This window comes from Harpia harpyja, chromosome 15 (genome assembly GCF_026419915.1).
Source record: "Harpia harpyja isolate bHarHar1 chromosome 15, bHarHar1 primary haplotype, whole genome shotgun sequence".
In the NCBI taxonomy this organism is placed as follows: Eukaryota; Metazoa; Chordata; class Aves; order Accipitriformes; family Accipitridae; genus Harpia; species Harpia harpyja.
In genome coordinates, this window is record NC_068954.1 from 29,899,452 (window position 1) to 29,913,676 (window position 14,225).

The following is a 14,225-nucleotide window of genomic DNA, read 5'->3' on the forward strand; positions in this document are numbered from 1 at the left end:
CCACAGAGCAAAGAGCACGTCTCCCCTCTCTTCTCCAAGTTTATTATTATTTTAAACATTCATAAAGTACACTGATAGTCAGAGACCCAGCAGCACTAGGACTTGGAAGGGGGGCAGACAGCAAGACTTGCAGCAGCTCTGGCCTGCCAGCCCAGACAGGGATCAGTGAACCACTGGACATGCTGGCCTGAGCAAACATGAGTGCAGTGAGCCAGCTTCAGAGGACCAGAGAGGCACGTGGTACCTGGCCAGACAAGGGGCAAGTTTCAAAGGCACAGCACGAAGCATGAGACCTCTGTCCTCTCCTGTGATGTTGGAGGTCTCCTTGTACCTCTTGTGGATCACATGTCCATTGCCGCCCCATGTGCTAGTGGGCAGTTTCTAGCACCCTCACAGGAGGGGCAGCAGGGAAAGTAAGTGTGGAACCTGCTTTCTCAGCTTCTAGAAAGCCACACGTAGAAGCAAAGACTGTGCTAAGGCACAGGCTGGAGCAAGCCAGAGAGAAGGCAAAAAGCTGCTGTAGATCATTCGTCTAAAAGCAACATGACCCAACTGCTTTGTCAGGTACGCTGACAAGGGTTACACAGCCTGCCAGCTGCTCAGAAACACTGGGGCAGTTGGTCCCTGCATTGCCAAAGCCAGCCAGAGGACAAACCGATACGAGGGAAAAAGGCTGTCCAGGGACAGTCAGGGGGCATGGAATTAGCACAGGCAAATTTGTGACAACAGGGGAGTTCCCTGGGTGCAGAGGCCAGGTTTGATTGCAAGAGCAAAAAAATCTAAATAAACAAGCTCTGAAGTCTCACTCTGGAGCTGCCCTCACACACAAAGCATCGGCCGTACCATTCGGCAGGAGCAGCTGGTGGTGGCTGGGGAAGCAGCATATGGCAGGGTGGCAAAGAATGCTATTTTCTGTGCTGGTGCTTCTTAGAAAGAAGAGCGATTCTCAGCCCCTTTGAAAGTCCTAAGGAGCTTCACTCACCCTGGTGGAGCCTGGCAGGGAACTGTGCCCTCTCCACAAGACAGTTAAGCCAAAAGCAACAGCAGCAAGCAGGAAAGGGCTGGTATCATGCAAAGTGGCCCCACGGGGCTAATAGCAAAGCTTGTCCTCCCAGGCAGTGCCTCCTGCACGGCCAGTATTGATCAAGATGACCTGGCAGAGACCCTCCGAGAACTGAATCCATCATGGCAAGAGAAAGTGAAAGGAGGAAGACGCTCAGCCCCACTCAGGGCAGACCCTAGACAGCAGCAGAAGCTAAATGAGCCCTTCAAAGAGAGAGGGAGATCAGCAGGTACCTCTGTGCAGATGCCAGGCTTAGGCTGGCAGTGTCCAGGGCTGAGAAGGGGAACCTCTGCCCTTCCAGCACTCTGCAAAGGCTCCCAGGAAATCTGGGCTCCTTGCAAAGCTGTAGCAGCAGAGCAAGTTGGTGTGGGCAGGAGCTCTCCGCTCATCTCGGCAGGACCAGTGGTTTTGCAGGCAGAGCCCGCTTACATGTGCTCAGGGTGGTTCTGGAGACACGTAATGATATCAGTAACAGGTTTGCCCTCGTAGCAGATCTGATACACAGCTGTGAAGAGGGGGAACCTGTGGGCAGATGAACAAAGTCACCCCTTGCCCTGTCACCACAGCTGGCAGAGTCAGAGCACCTCAACTTCTGTTGCGACATGCAGGACCACTGGGCAGGAGCCGGTGGGACAGTGGCATGGTACCTCATCCAACAGGCCATTCCTGCCCAGCTAGTTTGATATGGGCAGTACAGAGATTGACCTGAACAGCAGAGACACTAAGGGTGGGTTTCCCCTCCTGCAGCTGCAGGAAAGATCCCAGCCCCACCCCAAAAGAGCAGACAAGAGAGATGACAGCACTCACTTCTCCACTGCGTTCTTGCTTTTAAGGATGCGATGCAGCTCAGCAGATGTCGGGGGACCTTGCAGCTTCTGCCCATTCAACAGCTCCTTCTCCAGCTGCTCAATAGACTGAAACAACCCAACAGTGAGGGAGCTGGACCCTGCAACCCCATCTGCTGCCCCACATTCCTTCCCTGGAACCAGGCTGCGGCACTGGGCGAGCGAAGGCAGGATACCATGGTGCTAACTGGGTTCACCTCCCTGCCTGCTCGGCAGGCTGATGCAGATATCAATGTTGCCTGCTCCCCACTCTGCTTACCTTCCCAGTCTTGGCAAAAGCCTCAGCCACCTTGCGGTTGCGGCCACCATAGCAGGTAGTGATGAGGTCAGCCACCCCACAGCTCTCCAGGAAAGTGGAGGAGGTGACGGGGCCCTTACAGAAGAGTTTGGCAAAGCCAATCATCTCCATCAGTCCCAGACGGATCACGGCAGCCTTCGTGTTGTCTCCATAGCCAAGCCCATCACAGAAACCAGCTCCTACAGCCACAACGTTCTGGAAAACAACAGCAGTGTGGAGGGATCTGTTCCCAACGGAGCTCAGGGCTTTGCTGTATCTGTGACCTGCCTGTGTAATCCCAAGCACAGGCTTCTGCCTGCCTCTGCCTATGCCAGTGATCATCATCCCTCCAAGCAGCTGAACAGGACACATCCACAGTTCCCTCCAACATCTGGCCTTTGACCCAACCGTCTCAGCGAGCCACAGTGCTCCAGTGGGGTTCATTCAACTGGCAGCCTCCTCCCCAGAGCTCCCCGCAGAGCCCTAGAGAACCGCAGGCTCTGCTAACCAAGACCTGCAAACCCCGGTGAGCGGCTCACCCACCTTGAGAGCCCCACAGATCTCTACAGTGTCAGCCTCCTGCACCACCGTCACCCGGAAATTCGGTGTCTGCATCAGCTCCTTCAGCGTCTGCCCATGCTGCGTGTTCTTGCAGCCTGATGAGACAAAGGGAGAAGGAGGAAGGTGATGGGGGGAGACCCTAAGTTAGGACTCTGCTGCTTTCCTGCCCAGTGGTGCGTTCCTACAGCACAGCCCTTGCAGCTAGTGCAGCAGGAGGAACCTATTGCCCATCTGATGGACGTTGCTAAACATTTGCAGGTTCACAAAGTGCCAAGCACACATTGCCTGGCAGATAAGCAAGGTTCAGCCTTGGAATTCCCAGAAGATGGGGACAATCCCTGCTGCTGTGTCGAGCAAGACAGAAATGACATGCCCAGTAGATTAGAGGCATCTTCAAAGGTTGCAAATTTGGGTTTGGAGACTGCTGTTCTCCCTGTACCTGCAGCGTCCTGCGTGAGAGCGTTTCTGTGTGCTCACAGCGATAGCATGCTCTGCTTATACCCCTCCAGTCTCTGTGGCCTCCTGCCCAGCATGTTTGCTTTTGTTTAAAATACACTTTGAATCCCACAACTTCTAACCCAGCAAACTGTTCTGTTGGTTTTGGCTCCTGTGCATGATTCACAAACAGTGTAGAGGATGTTAGGAACAGTCACCAGATGAACTTTCAAGCAGCCCGGGCTGGCAATAACATGAGATCCAGGTGAGCGTCCCTTGAAGCCCAAGGAAATGAAGGTGGGAACTCTATTTCCTAAAGGGTCTCTTAGCATCCACCCCGTTCATTTGTGCCAGGCAGACTGCCTGATGCTCAGAGTCCATGCTGGCAGGAGCTTTTAGACACACAACTCTGTTCTTAATGAAGCGAGCAATCACATCGTAAACCCTGTGAATAAGTTCGTCCAGCTCCTACGGAGTTTCACTGCCTCCACAGGGAAAAAGGGCCAGCTCACCCTAGGCAGCAGTAGTTTAAGCTGCACCATGCTCACCCCTTTGCCTCTTCCTGCCTGTCAGAAATGAAGGCTGCTAATGAGGAGGGATGTTGGCTCCTTACCGATGGTTGTTTCACAGAACTTCCCTTCTGCCACTTCACTAGCAATGTTGGCCCCCATGAGGACGCTTATCTCTATTCCCAGTTTCTCATGGATAATGTCTGAGATCAGCCTCAGCCCATCTGGTCCTTCATCCACCCCCTGGGAGACAACCAGGGACAGAGATGAGCACCTGCTCCCCCAGAGACCTGGCCCCACCTGCCCCAATCCCGTCATTGCCTGTGCTGCAATGCTCCAACTCTCATCCCAACAGCCCCCCCAGTGCTCAGCTGCACCCCACTCCTCACAGCCCTTGAGATCCCCCACATTCCCTCACCCTTCTCCCCCACCAATACATCTCTAAATCCCCATGAAGGCTCTGCCCCCACTTCCCACTCTACCCATGCTCCCCCATAACCCTGGAGCCCAGTTTCTGCTCCAGAACCCCACGATTCCCTTTGCAGCCTCCTCAAGTCAGGCTGCTTCCAGCTAAACCCCCTTGGCCCAGTGCCCCAGCAAACTGCCCGGGGAAGCACTCCTCCTGCTCACACCTTGATGAGCGACACCCCGACAGCATCTTTCTTCACGTGGCCCTTGAGCTGGTCGCAGACTTTGCCGATAAACTGATGGGGAACCACGAACAGGAGGATGTCAGCCCCAGCACAGGCTTTCAGCAGGTCTGGCTCTGCTACCTGGAGAATATGATTGTCATCAGGAAGTTTTATCTGTAGTTGTGCAGTGAGTGTGTCCTGAATCCAGGACAAGGGGAGCAGGCGCTTGAGAGTAACCGCTGGGGGCTCCCCTGTAAGGGAAGGAAAGGCACAAAGTCACTGCCCCGAGGTCCCCCTCCAGGGCTGGCAGGGCAGAGGGGCTGGAGCAGAGCAGGACAAAAGCAGCCTGAGCTGGTCCCACGAAAAGGGGTGCAAAGAGCCGGGGTCATTCTGGGGACCTCAGCAGGCCCCACGGGCTCTCTGCGCGCTGCCGATGCCAGCTCGGAGGCAGCCACATGGCTTCAAGCCCAGCCTGTGGGATACCAGAGCGGGGGGCAAAGGTGGGCAGCGAGAGCAGCCAGGGCCGCAGCTCATCCAAGCACAGATCAAGGTCACCAGGAGGGTGTAACTGAGTCCCGTGCAGCCCGGTGCATCCCCTCCCTACCTTCGCACGCCCGGTGCCCGGGGCACCAGAGCTCCAGCAGCTCCCGGCAGAGCTATTTACTACCTCTCACCAGAGAGAGCCCGGCTGCCGGCACCGGACCTTGTGCTCAAGCAGAGAGGCCGCCAGCAGGCCACACTCACCACGTTGGGGGGCAGCTTGTACCCTGGCAAGTACTTCACATTTTCGTGCTCCGTGTTGATGATGTCAGTGAGCCGCCGGCCCCCCACCTCCTCCTCCAGCACCCACATGTTCACCTGGTTCTCGAAGGTGCTCAGCCGCGCCGCATTGCTGCCAGCGATCTTGGCGATGACCGAGCCCCTGCGTGGGCAGAGCAGAGCTGTGGGCAGCGGGCACTCAAGCCGCTGGCACCAGTAAGCCCAGTGCACCACAGGTCACCAGGGGTCCTGGTGAAACGGGAACAGCTTGCACCGGGTACCGTGGGGCACCGGTGGGAGGACGGGGACCGCATCGTGGCTCGAAGAGGCAACCCGGGTGTCCGGGCAGCAGGTGCTCACCAGTTGCCAGAACCCACGACGCAGACTTTCTTGCCACCCATGGCGCGGGGAGCCAGGCACTGCGCAGCGCTGACCCCACCGGTGGTATTTCAAGCCCGCCCGGAGCAGGGGCGGCCCCGGCCCGCCTCCGGCTCCGCCTCGCCCCCGGGGGGAACCGGGCACCGGTGGCAGAGGCCGGCCGCTTCCCCAGGCACAGCCGGTGCTCGCAGCAAGGTGGGCGGCAATGCGGGGTTGCACTGCAGGTGCAGATTGCTCCCCTGAAGCAAAGGTGAAATAGCTCAGATCTCAAGTCTCAGCAGAGCCGGGAGTCGTGACTGCAGAGCCTCTCTTCCCCTTTTTCTGCATAAAAGCATTTTATTCTCCCCCTCTTCCTAAGAAGTGCCATTTTCCCCCCACAAGTAAAGAAATATGAACCATCTGGTTGCAGACCCAGGGCACGACTCCTGCCCTAAGCTCACAGCCTTAAGCAGCAGCACTAACTGCCTGACCTTAAGCAAACTGCCCTTTCTTCTATACACAGAGGATCTCTTTCCCTTGCAATGAGGGCTTACAGGTTTTCCGTAAAGCACTGTATTTCTACTTTTATAAACAAGGCAGGGTGAAGAGAGTAATGCCCCTTTTGCATAGTGCTAAACCCTTATATGTAAACTTTAATAGTTTCTTCAAAATTATGCCTGACTCCCATGGGGCTTGTAACAGGCTGCCACAATTCTGCAAGGCAGCAGAGTGTGGAAAGTGGGCTGCTTAGATTTAATCAGCAGCTTGGCCACTGGATTTCCAGTTTTGCTCAAGTTACTTTGCTTATTTACCACAAAAGCACTTCACAAAGGCTTAGCAGACTCTGCAAGCCAGGAGATCCTTACATGAAAGGCTCTCTATAAAAGGCCAAAATATGAAGAATATTTTCTCTCCAGTCTCTTAACCCACTTGGCTTTGTTATTAAAAAAAAAAAAAAAAAAAAAGTAGACATAATCCTGTGCCTTCCCAGGCAAGTAAATGAAGCGTCATCCACTAAGGCAGCTGCTGAGAGAAAGCATGCTGTCAGCACAGAAGGAGGGAGGACAGCTTCCTTCGCAGGAGGCTTTTATTAAAACTGGGTGACGTCTACAAGGATACAGTACAAAAAAAAAAAATTTGGTCCATGGAAAAAACCGTAATATTCAGTTAAGAAAAGCAGTTATTCTGCAACAGCTATGTTTGCCTACGCAGTACTCAGCATCCTTCATGTGTGATTACCCTGAGGAGTCAGTGGGCTGCTTCATCAGCACAAAGACCTTCACCCCAGTACCACAGAGGAGCCATTTCATAAGGGGGCAAGGAGGAGGGAAGTCGAGAGTCTATTACTCACAGACATGTAGTAACACAGACACAAGGAGTAGGGCCACCCAGGCTCCCGAATTCATAGCAACCTTCCCAACCACACCAAAGCCAGGTGCGGGGATGAGAGGTGTTCATCTATAACATGACTTTGCAGCTATTCCAAGAGAATATGACCAACTTTCAAGTCCATTTGCATTACAGTCCCAAGCAGAAATACTGAGATCCAGGTTAAGAGAAGCCATTCTCTTACACCTGGCCACTAGTTCACTAGTAATTCCTTCCATGAAGAGGCATCTGGGCTGCTACTCCCCATAGTAGAGAAAAATCTACTTGTACATTCCTGAACCATGCTGGGCCTTATAGCAGCCCCAGAACCTAAAACTTGACTAAAAACCACAGGAGCTTCAGCATGGAAACACCTGCTAACTTGTATATGCTCAGAGCTATGTCCGCTCCCAAGGACTGTCCTGTTACGTCCTCAGGTCGACACGAAGGAGCCTCTGGTCCCCATAGTAACTGACACAGGATAACTGTCCCAAAGGAATGAGCCTACAACGCTGCGCCCCTGCACAATTCCACCAGGCATTTGCTGCATCCCCTCTCCCTGCTGCAGGGAAAACAGCCAGATGGCTTGCTGGAACCGCAAGTGTAGGTCTTTTGAAGTGCAGAGAAGTCCCACCACTCCAATGCTTCCACATCCCTGCAGTAAGCCAATGCCTCATCTCCCCTGTGATCCCAGCCTAGGACAGTCTGTCAAAGAACATGAAGGGAACAGGGCAGGGAAAAAGGGACAAGGGAAGAAGCAATTCTCTAGACAGTTCAGTAACTTCCTCAAGGAGGAAAGTGACCTATGAGGCAGCCCAGTGCAGCAGCACCCTCCGAGCGAGGGAGTAAGGGCAGGGAGGTATGTCAGCTCACGGCATCCTGCCCAATACACGTCCTGGCACCTTGCTATAAAACAAGGCAGGGAAGACACTAGCCACGGAACCCCACGCTTACAGCAGATCCAGGCTTCCCAGACCCAGGTCTCACGTGTGCCACAACTAGATGCTAGTTGGCGAGGAATGGGCTGCGGTTTCTGAACTTGAGAAAGGCTCCAAGTCAGCAGTCGTACTGGCTACTGGGGACACTACAGGCAGTGTGGAGTCAAGGGGAGGCTCTCGGAAGCCTTGGGACTGACAAGGCAACAGTCAGGAAGAAAACCAGGTAGAAATGTGTGCTCATTGGAGCCTGTCTTGCTTGCCACACCCCAGAAGACCCCAGGTGTCCTGGAGTTGTCCCAACAGGGACAATGCCAGGATGAATAATGATGCGGGCCTCGCTGCCGGAGTGGGATTATGTGAGCCTTAACAGTGTACTCTGCAGCTCTCTGTCTCCACAAATAGCTGTGATGCCTTCTGGTTGGGGAGGAGCGGAGCAGCCTATGTGTTACGGATTCCCAGGGCCTGCTCCAATTCCTGCCGTCTTTGCTGCACCTGCAAGAGAAGCCAGAGTCACAGCATTAACATACTTAGATGGTGCAGCACCACAGCATCCAAGTAACACAGGATCCAGCTGGAAAAGGGTGAACTCAAACTGGGACCAAGACGCATCAGCAGTGTCTGCAAGTGAAGCTTAGCACTCCCGCTTTCCACTGGCAGCGTCTGTTCCCAAGGAGTGACAGGTACTCCGAGCCACCGGGTATGGAGGGGGACCCCTGCTCAGGGATGCTCACCTTTGAGTAGAAGTATCTGCACACGGCTTCCTGAGCCCACGGCTGGAAGTAGAACTCAGCTCTACGCTCCTCTTCAGGATTCCCAACAACGTCAGTCATTGTCTGGAGAGCACAAAGGACAAAACAGTTCAGGGAGTGCAAAAGCTCTGGCTGTGCTGAGCAATCCCACACTCCCTCCCCTTTCCTCAAAGAAATTTCAGTACAGTCAGGTCAGGTTCTTACACTCGACTCCAATTCTAGTCTTGCTTTCTGAGCAGGAAATTGCCTCTCTCTTTCTCTGTGGGAGCTGGTTATAATGAGGGAAGCGTGTGACTAGATCCACCTTCTACACAAGACAAAGCTTTTACCTTTAAATCCCGGCACTGGGACTGTAGCCAATCGTTGATGAAGCCCTGAGGATCTCGGGCAAAGCTCAGCATGAACTCGCGCTGGGTCTTCAGCTGGTTAATTGTCTCTATTGTTTCATGAATCTGAAGGAGATAAGCACAGCAACTAAACTGCTGAAATAGGGGAAAAAGTCAGACAGAAACATCAAGAGACCCAACGCATGAAGGCAAATTCTTATACTCCCTGGTTGACTTGTAACTATCGGATAGGATTTTCAATTCCCAGTTTCCTGCTCTAAATATTACCCATTCTCCCACTGACCATTTGCTTTAAAATTACACTTCCAGGTAAAGCCACCTGTTCGTAAGCATGGCTCACCCCACTCCAGCTTCCAAATGCACAAGAGAGCAAAGCTGAACTCCTGTCCTGTTCAGGGCTCACCTGCTCCAGGGACACATTCCTACCCAGCAATGAGGAGGGCAGACCTGAGGGAGCTCTTCCTACCTTGTTATCCAGAGCAGCAATTTCCTGTTGACTGGCTGTGGACAGCAGAAAGGAATTCATCTGAGTTTTCAAGGTATCATCCACCTCCACATCAATGTCATAGCAAGCTGTTTTCTTCTGGTCATTTGGGTCAACACTAGGGGCATCCACAAGAAAGAAGCCAAAATAAGTGAGCAGCTCAAGAAAGCACCACATTGTAGCTACTGTAGGATGATGCAGCATATGGACTGCAGGCAGGGACAAGCCACGCTAGTGTTAGTTTCAGCTCTAACACCAAGCAGCAAAGCTCCACTGATGGCTTTGCAGCACAAGGACCAAGTGATTGCTCCAAGCAGATTTCTATCTACAAAAGTGTAATGCAAAAGACAGCATGAACGTGGGAGTGCCTTGTGGAAAAGAGGGATGTGATAAACGAAAGAGGTGGCTGTTCTTGTACAAAGAAACAATGACAGGCAACACGGGAGCTACTGCTGAAAACCAGAACATACTACATCGTCTTCCTGTAGCAGCCTCATCCACCCTTTCCACTCTTCTTCCTAGAAAGATGAAGTGAAGTGGACCAGTCTCACCTGATCACATGATTAATGATGATCGGTTCTGGGGGCATAAGCAATGCATGAAGTCTTTGTGGGATTTCAGAGAACTTCATCCGCTGAGATTCAAATATCTGTGACAGAAACACAGGGCTAAGGAAAGGAACGGAAGCTCAGTGCCAGCGATCACTGGCTGCTGACAAAGAAAAGCTGAAACAGTCACTTGTTCCAGCCACACTTACCTGCTGGAGGTATTTGTCACAGATGACATACTCCCGCTCATGGGGGTCCTGGAGCTTGTGAGTCTTGATATATTGCCACAATGCCTGGATGATCACTGGACGGGTCTGAGTGTGAATCCCCAAGAGACGAGCCAAGCGGGGATCCAATTTGAACTGGGGAGGCTGAAACAAAAAGCACAGAAAGGTGAGATGGCCACAGACTCGGCTAACAGTACATGCCCAGCACTGTTAATCCCGACATCTTACCTGGTAATCCAGCATCAGAAGGACAGTGCAGCGCACGTTTACATCTCCTGGCCTCTTCACCTGGAAGCCATCTGTCTCCTGAGTTGTAGCAGTCCTGTGCCACTGGAACAGGAGAGGGCATTTAGAAGCACCCCCACACTTGGTTCCTTTTGCTCCCACTGCTTGGCACCCACCAAGCTTGCCAGTAAATCCCACCCACCTAGAGAAAGTGCACCTTATTCCCCACTTGAAACAAGAGTTAATACATTTGTTCAAGTCAGAGGAAAAGCTAAGATAAGAACTCAAGAGCTCCTAGCTCCCAGCCACTTGTTCAAGCCTTAAGAATCCCCACCTCTCAAGTTACGAGTGATATACAAACCCTGTCTGCTGAAATATCAACCCATTTTTAGAGGTAACAGAGCAAAAAGCAGCTCACCTCTACTAGGTGATTGTCAGGGCCATACAGGTCTTTATCGAGTTCAATGACCAGAGATTTAAAGAAGGATGAGAACTTTCTTTTCTGCTTGGTGGCGTCATATTTGGACAAAGCAGACTGCAAGCAACACAGGAAGGAAAAGTGTTAGGACAGCAAGTCTCAGCACTCAAGCACAGCCACCGTGCACGACAGCGTTCCTTTAAGTTCTGAACGCCTAAACTCACCAACATGTGCTTGAAAATCAAGTTCCAAGTCAGAAAGTGAAAGACTGGAGTTAAAGATGAGCTCGCAGGAATTAAATCACTCAGCAATTACATACAATGCAAGTGCCCTGGTTCTCAGAGCCAGGGTACACAAGTGCCACTGATCTGCTCTCACCATTAATTCTTATAGCTATAAGAACTTTGTATAACTCATGTTATCCATGGGGATACCCATCGGTCTCCAAGTTGGGCTCTCAGTCTCGTCACCATCAGACTCCTTGGAAAACAGAGATGAAGGAGGATATCAAGCCCCTAGCTATGCTCTCAGACACTAAGAAACTGGTTTCATTGCCAATTCCAGATCCAAAAAATCACCTCTGTGGTTGGGTATTTCACACTTACATCTTCCAGCAGCCGTCCTTCCACCCGAAGCTCCCAGGAGGCAACTGTTCCTTCACCATCCTCTGCATCTGACTTGGCTGGATTGAAGGTATTGGAGATAAAAATACGTAGCTTTCGTTTTTGCTAAGAGAAAAAGCACCGGCTCAGTGTTATCTCTGAAATAAAGGGCTTACTATCTTGCTTATGCTTTGCTAAAACTAAGCTTAATGTTTTCAGCTGCCTCATAATCCCCGCCTCTCCTGGAGCAAGAAAAGAGGCGTTTCTGGTTCCACTCCTTGGTTACATCTGGAGCATTAAGACTCCTGATATGCCACACTTACAGGGACATGACCTAAGCTTCAGTGCCCTCCTGCTGTCTTAACTAAAATAAGAGCCTCCAAACCTTGCTTATGATAACCACGAACGCAGCCCTCCCCTACCTTAATTGGTCGCTTCAAAGCCTCTTGGATATCCAAGCGTTTCCTCATGATCGTCTGGTCCAATTTCCTTTCAAAGGCCAGCAAGTCCATATAGGCCTGAGACTCGGGTACAAGTTCACGAATCTACAGCCAATCAAGAATGCAAATAACTGTCAGCTCCCCCGCACTTCAGCCTACTTCATATCAACACAGGCTGCAACTGCATGTGCCACTCACCCTCTGAGGTAGAATTTTGTCAGCCATCTTCTTCTTTTTAGCGCTGTTAAGGAAGAAGATGCACACACAGGCATTAAAATGGCAACCACTTTCTGCAAATTAACTGTAGGCATTCACGAAGGGAGGAAGACGATGGCGTATTCTCTGGTTTAGCGCTGCGGCATTAGCACTGCTCTCAGCCTGGATGCCAGTCTCAGGCCCAGGCTCTCATTTTCAGAAGCACTTATCGTTACCGTCAGTGCAGAGTCAGGCTCTTTATTCCCCACAGCCCCTGCCAGGCCTCCAGCACTGCAGAGCTGACAAACCCTGCAGCAGTGTGACTAACTGATTACCTGAATGTTTCGCATCCCCTACGAGAGCTTAGAAAGCGGGCTTACATCAAGTTGGAAAGGGCGTACTGACATAATGCCTAACCAAAGTGACTCTCCAGCCTCAATTAGCTTCAGATTGACCTGCACGTTAAATCAAGGGATGAATTACCAGCATTACTGAGAAATCACATTATACTGCCAGAAACGCAACATAAACTTACTCTTGTCTAGCAGCTGCACGTTATTTTTTTATCTGGCAGCCCCCCTCTCCCAGAGGAGCTGCACAAGAAAGCCGACGTCCCTTTCAGCCACTCCACAAGAAGAAGCCACGAGAAGCCCAAGCGCAGCACGAAGGCAGATCGCCCCGGACGCAGCCAAACAGAAAAGCTTTGTGCCGCTAAGGGCAGCCCGCCGATCACACCGAGTCCGTAATGGACGCTTCCCACCGCCCCGCACCTGCCACAGTCCCCGCTTCAGCTCTCCGATTTCGGGGGTGCCTGCCTGCACCCCCAAACCCAGCCTCTCCCCGGGGAGCCTTTGGGGAGAGAGGCAACGCGTCTGGTCTGTGCTCCCATCTGGGGATGCCCCGAGATGCCCCGTTGTACGGGGATATCCCGGGATACCCTGAGACACCCCGCTGCCCGGGGATGCCCCGGCACGTCCCCCCGCTGCCCGGGGATGCCGACCCTTACTTGTGGTTGCGGTTGGGCACGGCCTGCGGTTGCACCTGCTGGAGCTGCTGCGGCGCCGGTCTCTTGCGCGCCTGGTCCAGGCTGGCCTGCGCCATCCCGGGCCGCACCGCCGGGCTCCCGCCGTAACCGGGGGGCCCCATGGAGGGACCCTGAGGTGCCAGCCGGCTGCCCGGTAACATTCCGGGACGCTGCGGAGAGAAGAAAACGGGTCCCGTACCCACCGGGAGGGACCGTTCCCGTTCCCGTTCCCGTCCCCGCCGCCCCCGTTCCCTCCCGCCCTGCCCCGCCCCGCCGGTCCGCGCGCCCCCGCCGGCCCCTCCCCCGCCTCACCGGGTAGGCGGCTCCCGGCAACGGCGAGCGGTACAAGCCCTGTCCCGGAGCCGGTCCCATGCGCACCGGCCCACCCGGTGTGCCCGGCCCCAGCGCACCGGCCCCAGCAGCGGCTCCACCACCGCCACCGCTGGGAGTAACCGACTGGAATCCCGCCCGCGCCGCCATCTTCTCCAGCACAAAGGGGAGCGGGCCGGAACCGGACGTACGCCATAGAGAGAAGGCGCGGGTGGGGCGCTAGAGAGGCGCCGCCCTTAACGGGCGCCCTCTGCTGGCTGGAGGCCCGCCCTAGGGGGCGGAGGGGGAGTGGGAGGGGGCGGGGTCGTGGGGGTCTACGGGAGGGGGCGGGGTGTCGGAGCGGGGTCCTGGGGCTTTTTGGGGGGGTGCAGGGTCTTGGAGCAGGGTCCTGGGGGATTAGGGAAGGGTACAGGGTCCGCGAGGGTTGCTCTTGGGGGCGCAGGGTCCTGGGGACAATGTCGGTGGGGAGCTCGTGGGGGATGCAAGGGCCACGGGGGAGCGGAGGGTCCCGCGGGTGTTAGGAGCGGGGTGGGAGAGGCAGCGGGCTGTGTGTTAGGGGCTCCCACCTCTGTGCGAAACCACCTGCAAGAGAATTTGCAGGTCCTCGAACCCTTAGGCTGGCAATCCATCGAGCTCCCTTCGGGCGTGCTCAGGGACTCGTCTACCTACCCCAGCTGACATCGCACTTGTTCTGATCTCTCCTGTCCTAATTTAGCCTGGCTGATTTCCACTGCAGCTGTCAGAGCTGCTGCACAGGAGTTGTTACAGTCAGAAATGCCCTGGAGTTGAGGAGGGTTGGGGTGTTGGTCTCACGCTTGCCAGGCGGTAAGTGTAGCGCTCGCTGTTGTAAATACGTGCCTGCTGCAGGAGATGCTGGTCCTGAAGCTTCCCT

The 14,225-nt window shown here is 53.9% G+C and overlaps 2 protein-coding genes across 2 annotated transcripts; both read right to left on the reverse strand.

The window, feature by feature from the left end:
* Positions 1 to 26: 26 nt before the first annotated feature.
* GPD1 (glycerol-3-phosphate dehydrogenase 1) lies at positions 27 to 5,558 on the reverse strand. Its single transcript, XM_052809858.1, has 8 exons — positions 5,442 to 5,558; positions 5,067 to 5,244; positions 4,323 to 4,463; positions 3,795 to 3,933; positions 2,729 to 2,841; positions 2,168 to 2,401; positions 1,871 to 1,977; positions 27 to 1,585 (listed from the first exon to the last, which is right to left on the reverse strand). Exons 1-8 carry the CDS (start codon positions 5,480 to 5,482, stop codon positions 1,489 to 1,491), a joined length of 1,050 nt encoding a protein of 349 aa, XP_052665818.1. The 5' UTR covers positions 5,483 to 5,558; the 3' UTR covers positions 27 to 1,488.
* Positions 5,559 to 6,507: 949 nt separating this feature from the next.
* On the reverse strand, positions 6,508 to 13,518 carry SMARCD1 (SWI/SNF related, matrix associated, actin dependent regulator of chromatin, subfamily d, member 1). The gene is made up of 13 exons (XM_052809851.1): positions 13,316 to 13,518; positions 12,986 to 13,173; positions 11,983 to 12,025; positions 11,767 to 11,889; positions 11,348 to 11,470; positions 10,743 to 10,859; positions 10,328 to 10,429; positions 10,082 to 10,243; positions 9,876 to 9,973; positions 9,307 to 9,442; positions 8,823 to 8,945; positions 8,476 to 8,577; positions 6,508 to 8,236 (listed from the first exon to the last, which is right to left on the reverse strand). Exons 1-13 carry the CDS (start codon positions 13,481 to 13,483, stop codon positions 8,183 to 8,185), a joined length of 1,539 nt encoding a protein of 512 aa, XP_052665811.1. The 5' UTR covers positions 13,484 to 13,518; the 3' UTR covers positions 6,508 to 8,182.
* Between the last annotated feature and the right edge of the window lie 707 nt (positions 13,519 to 14,225).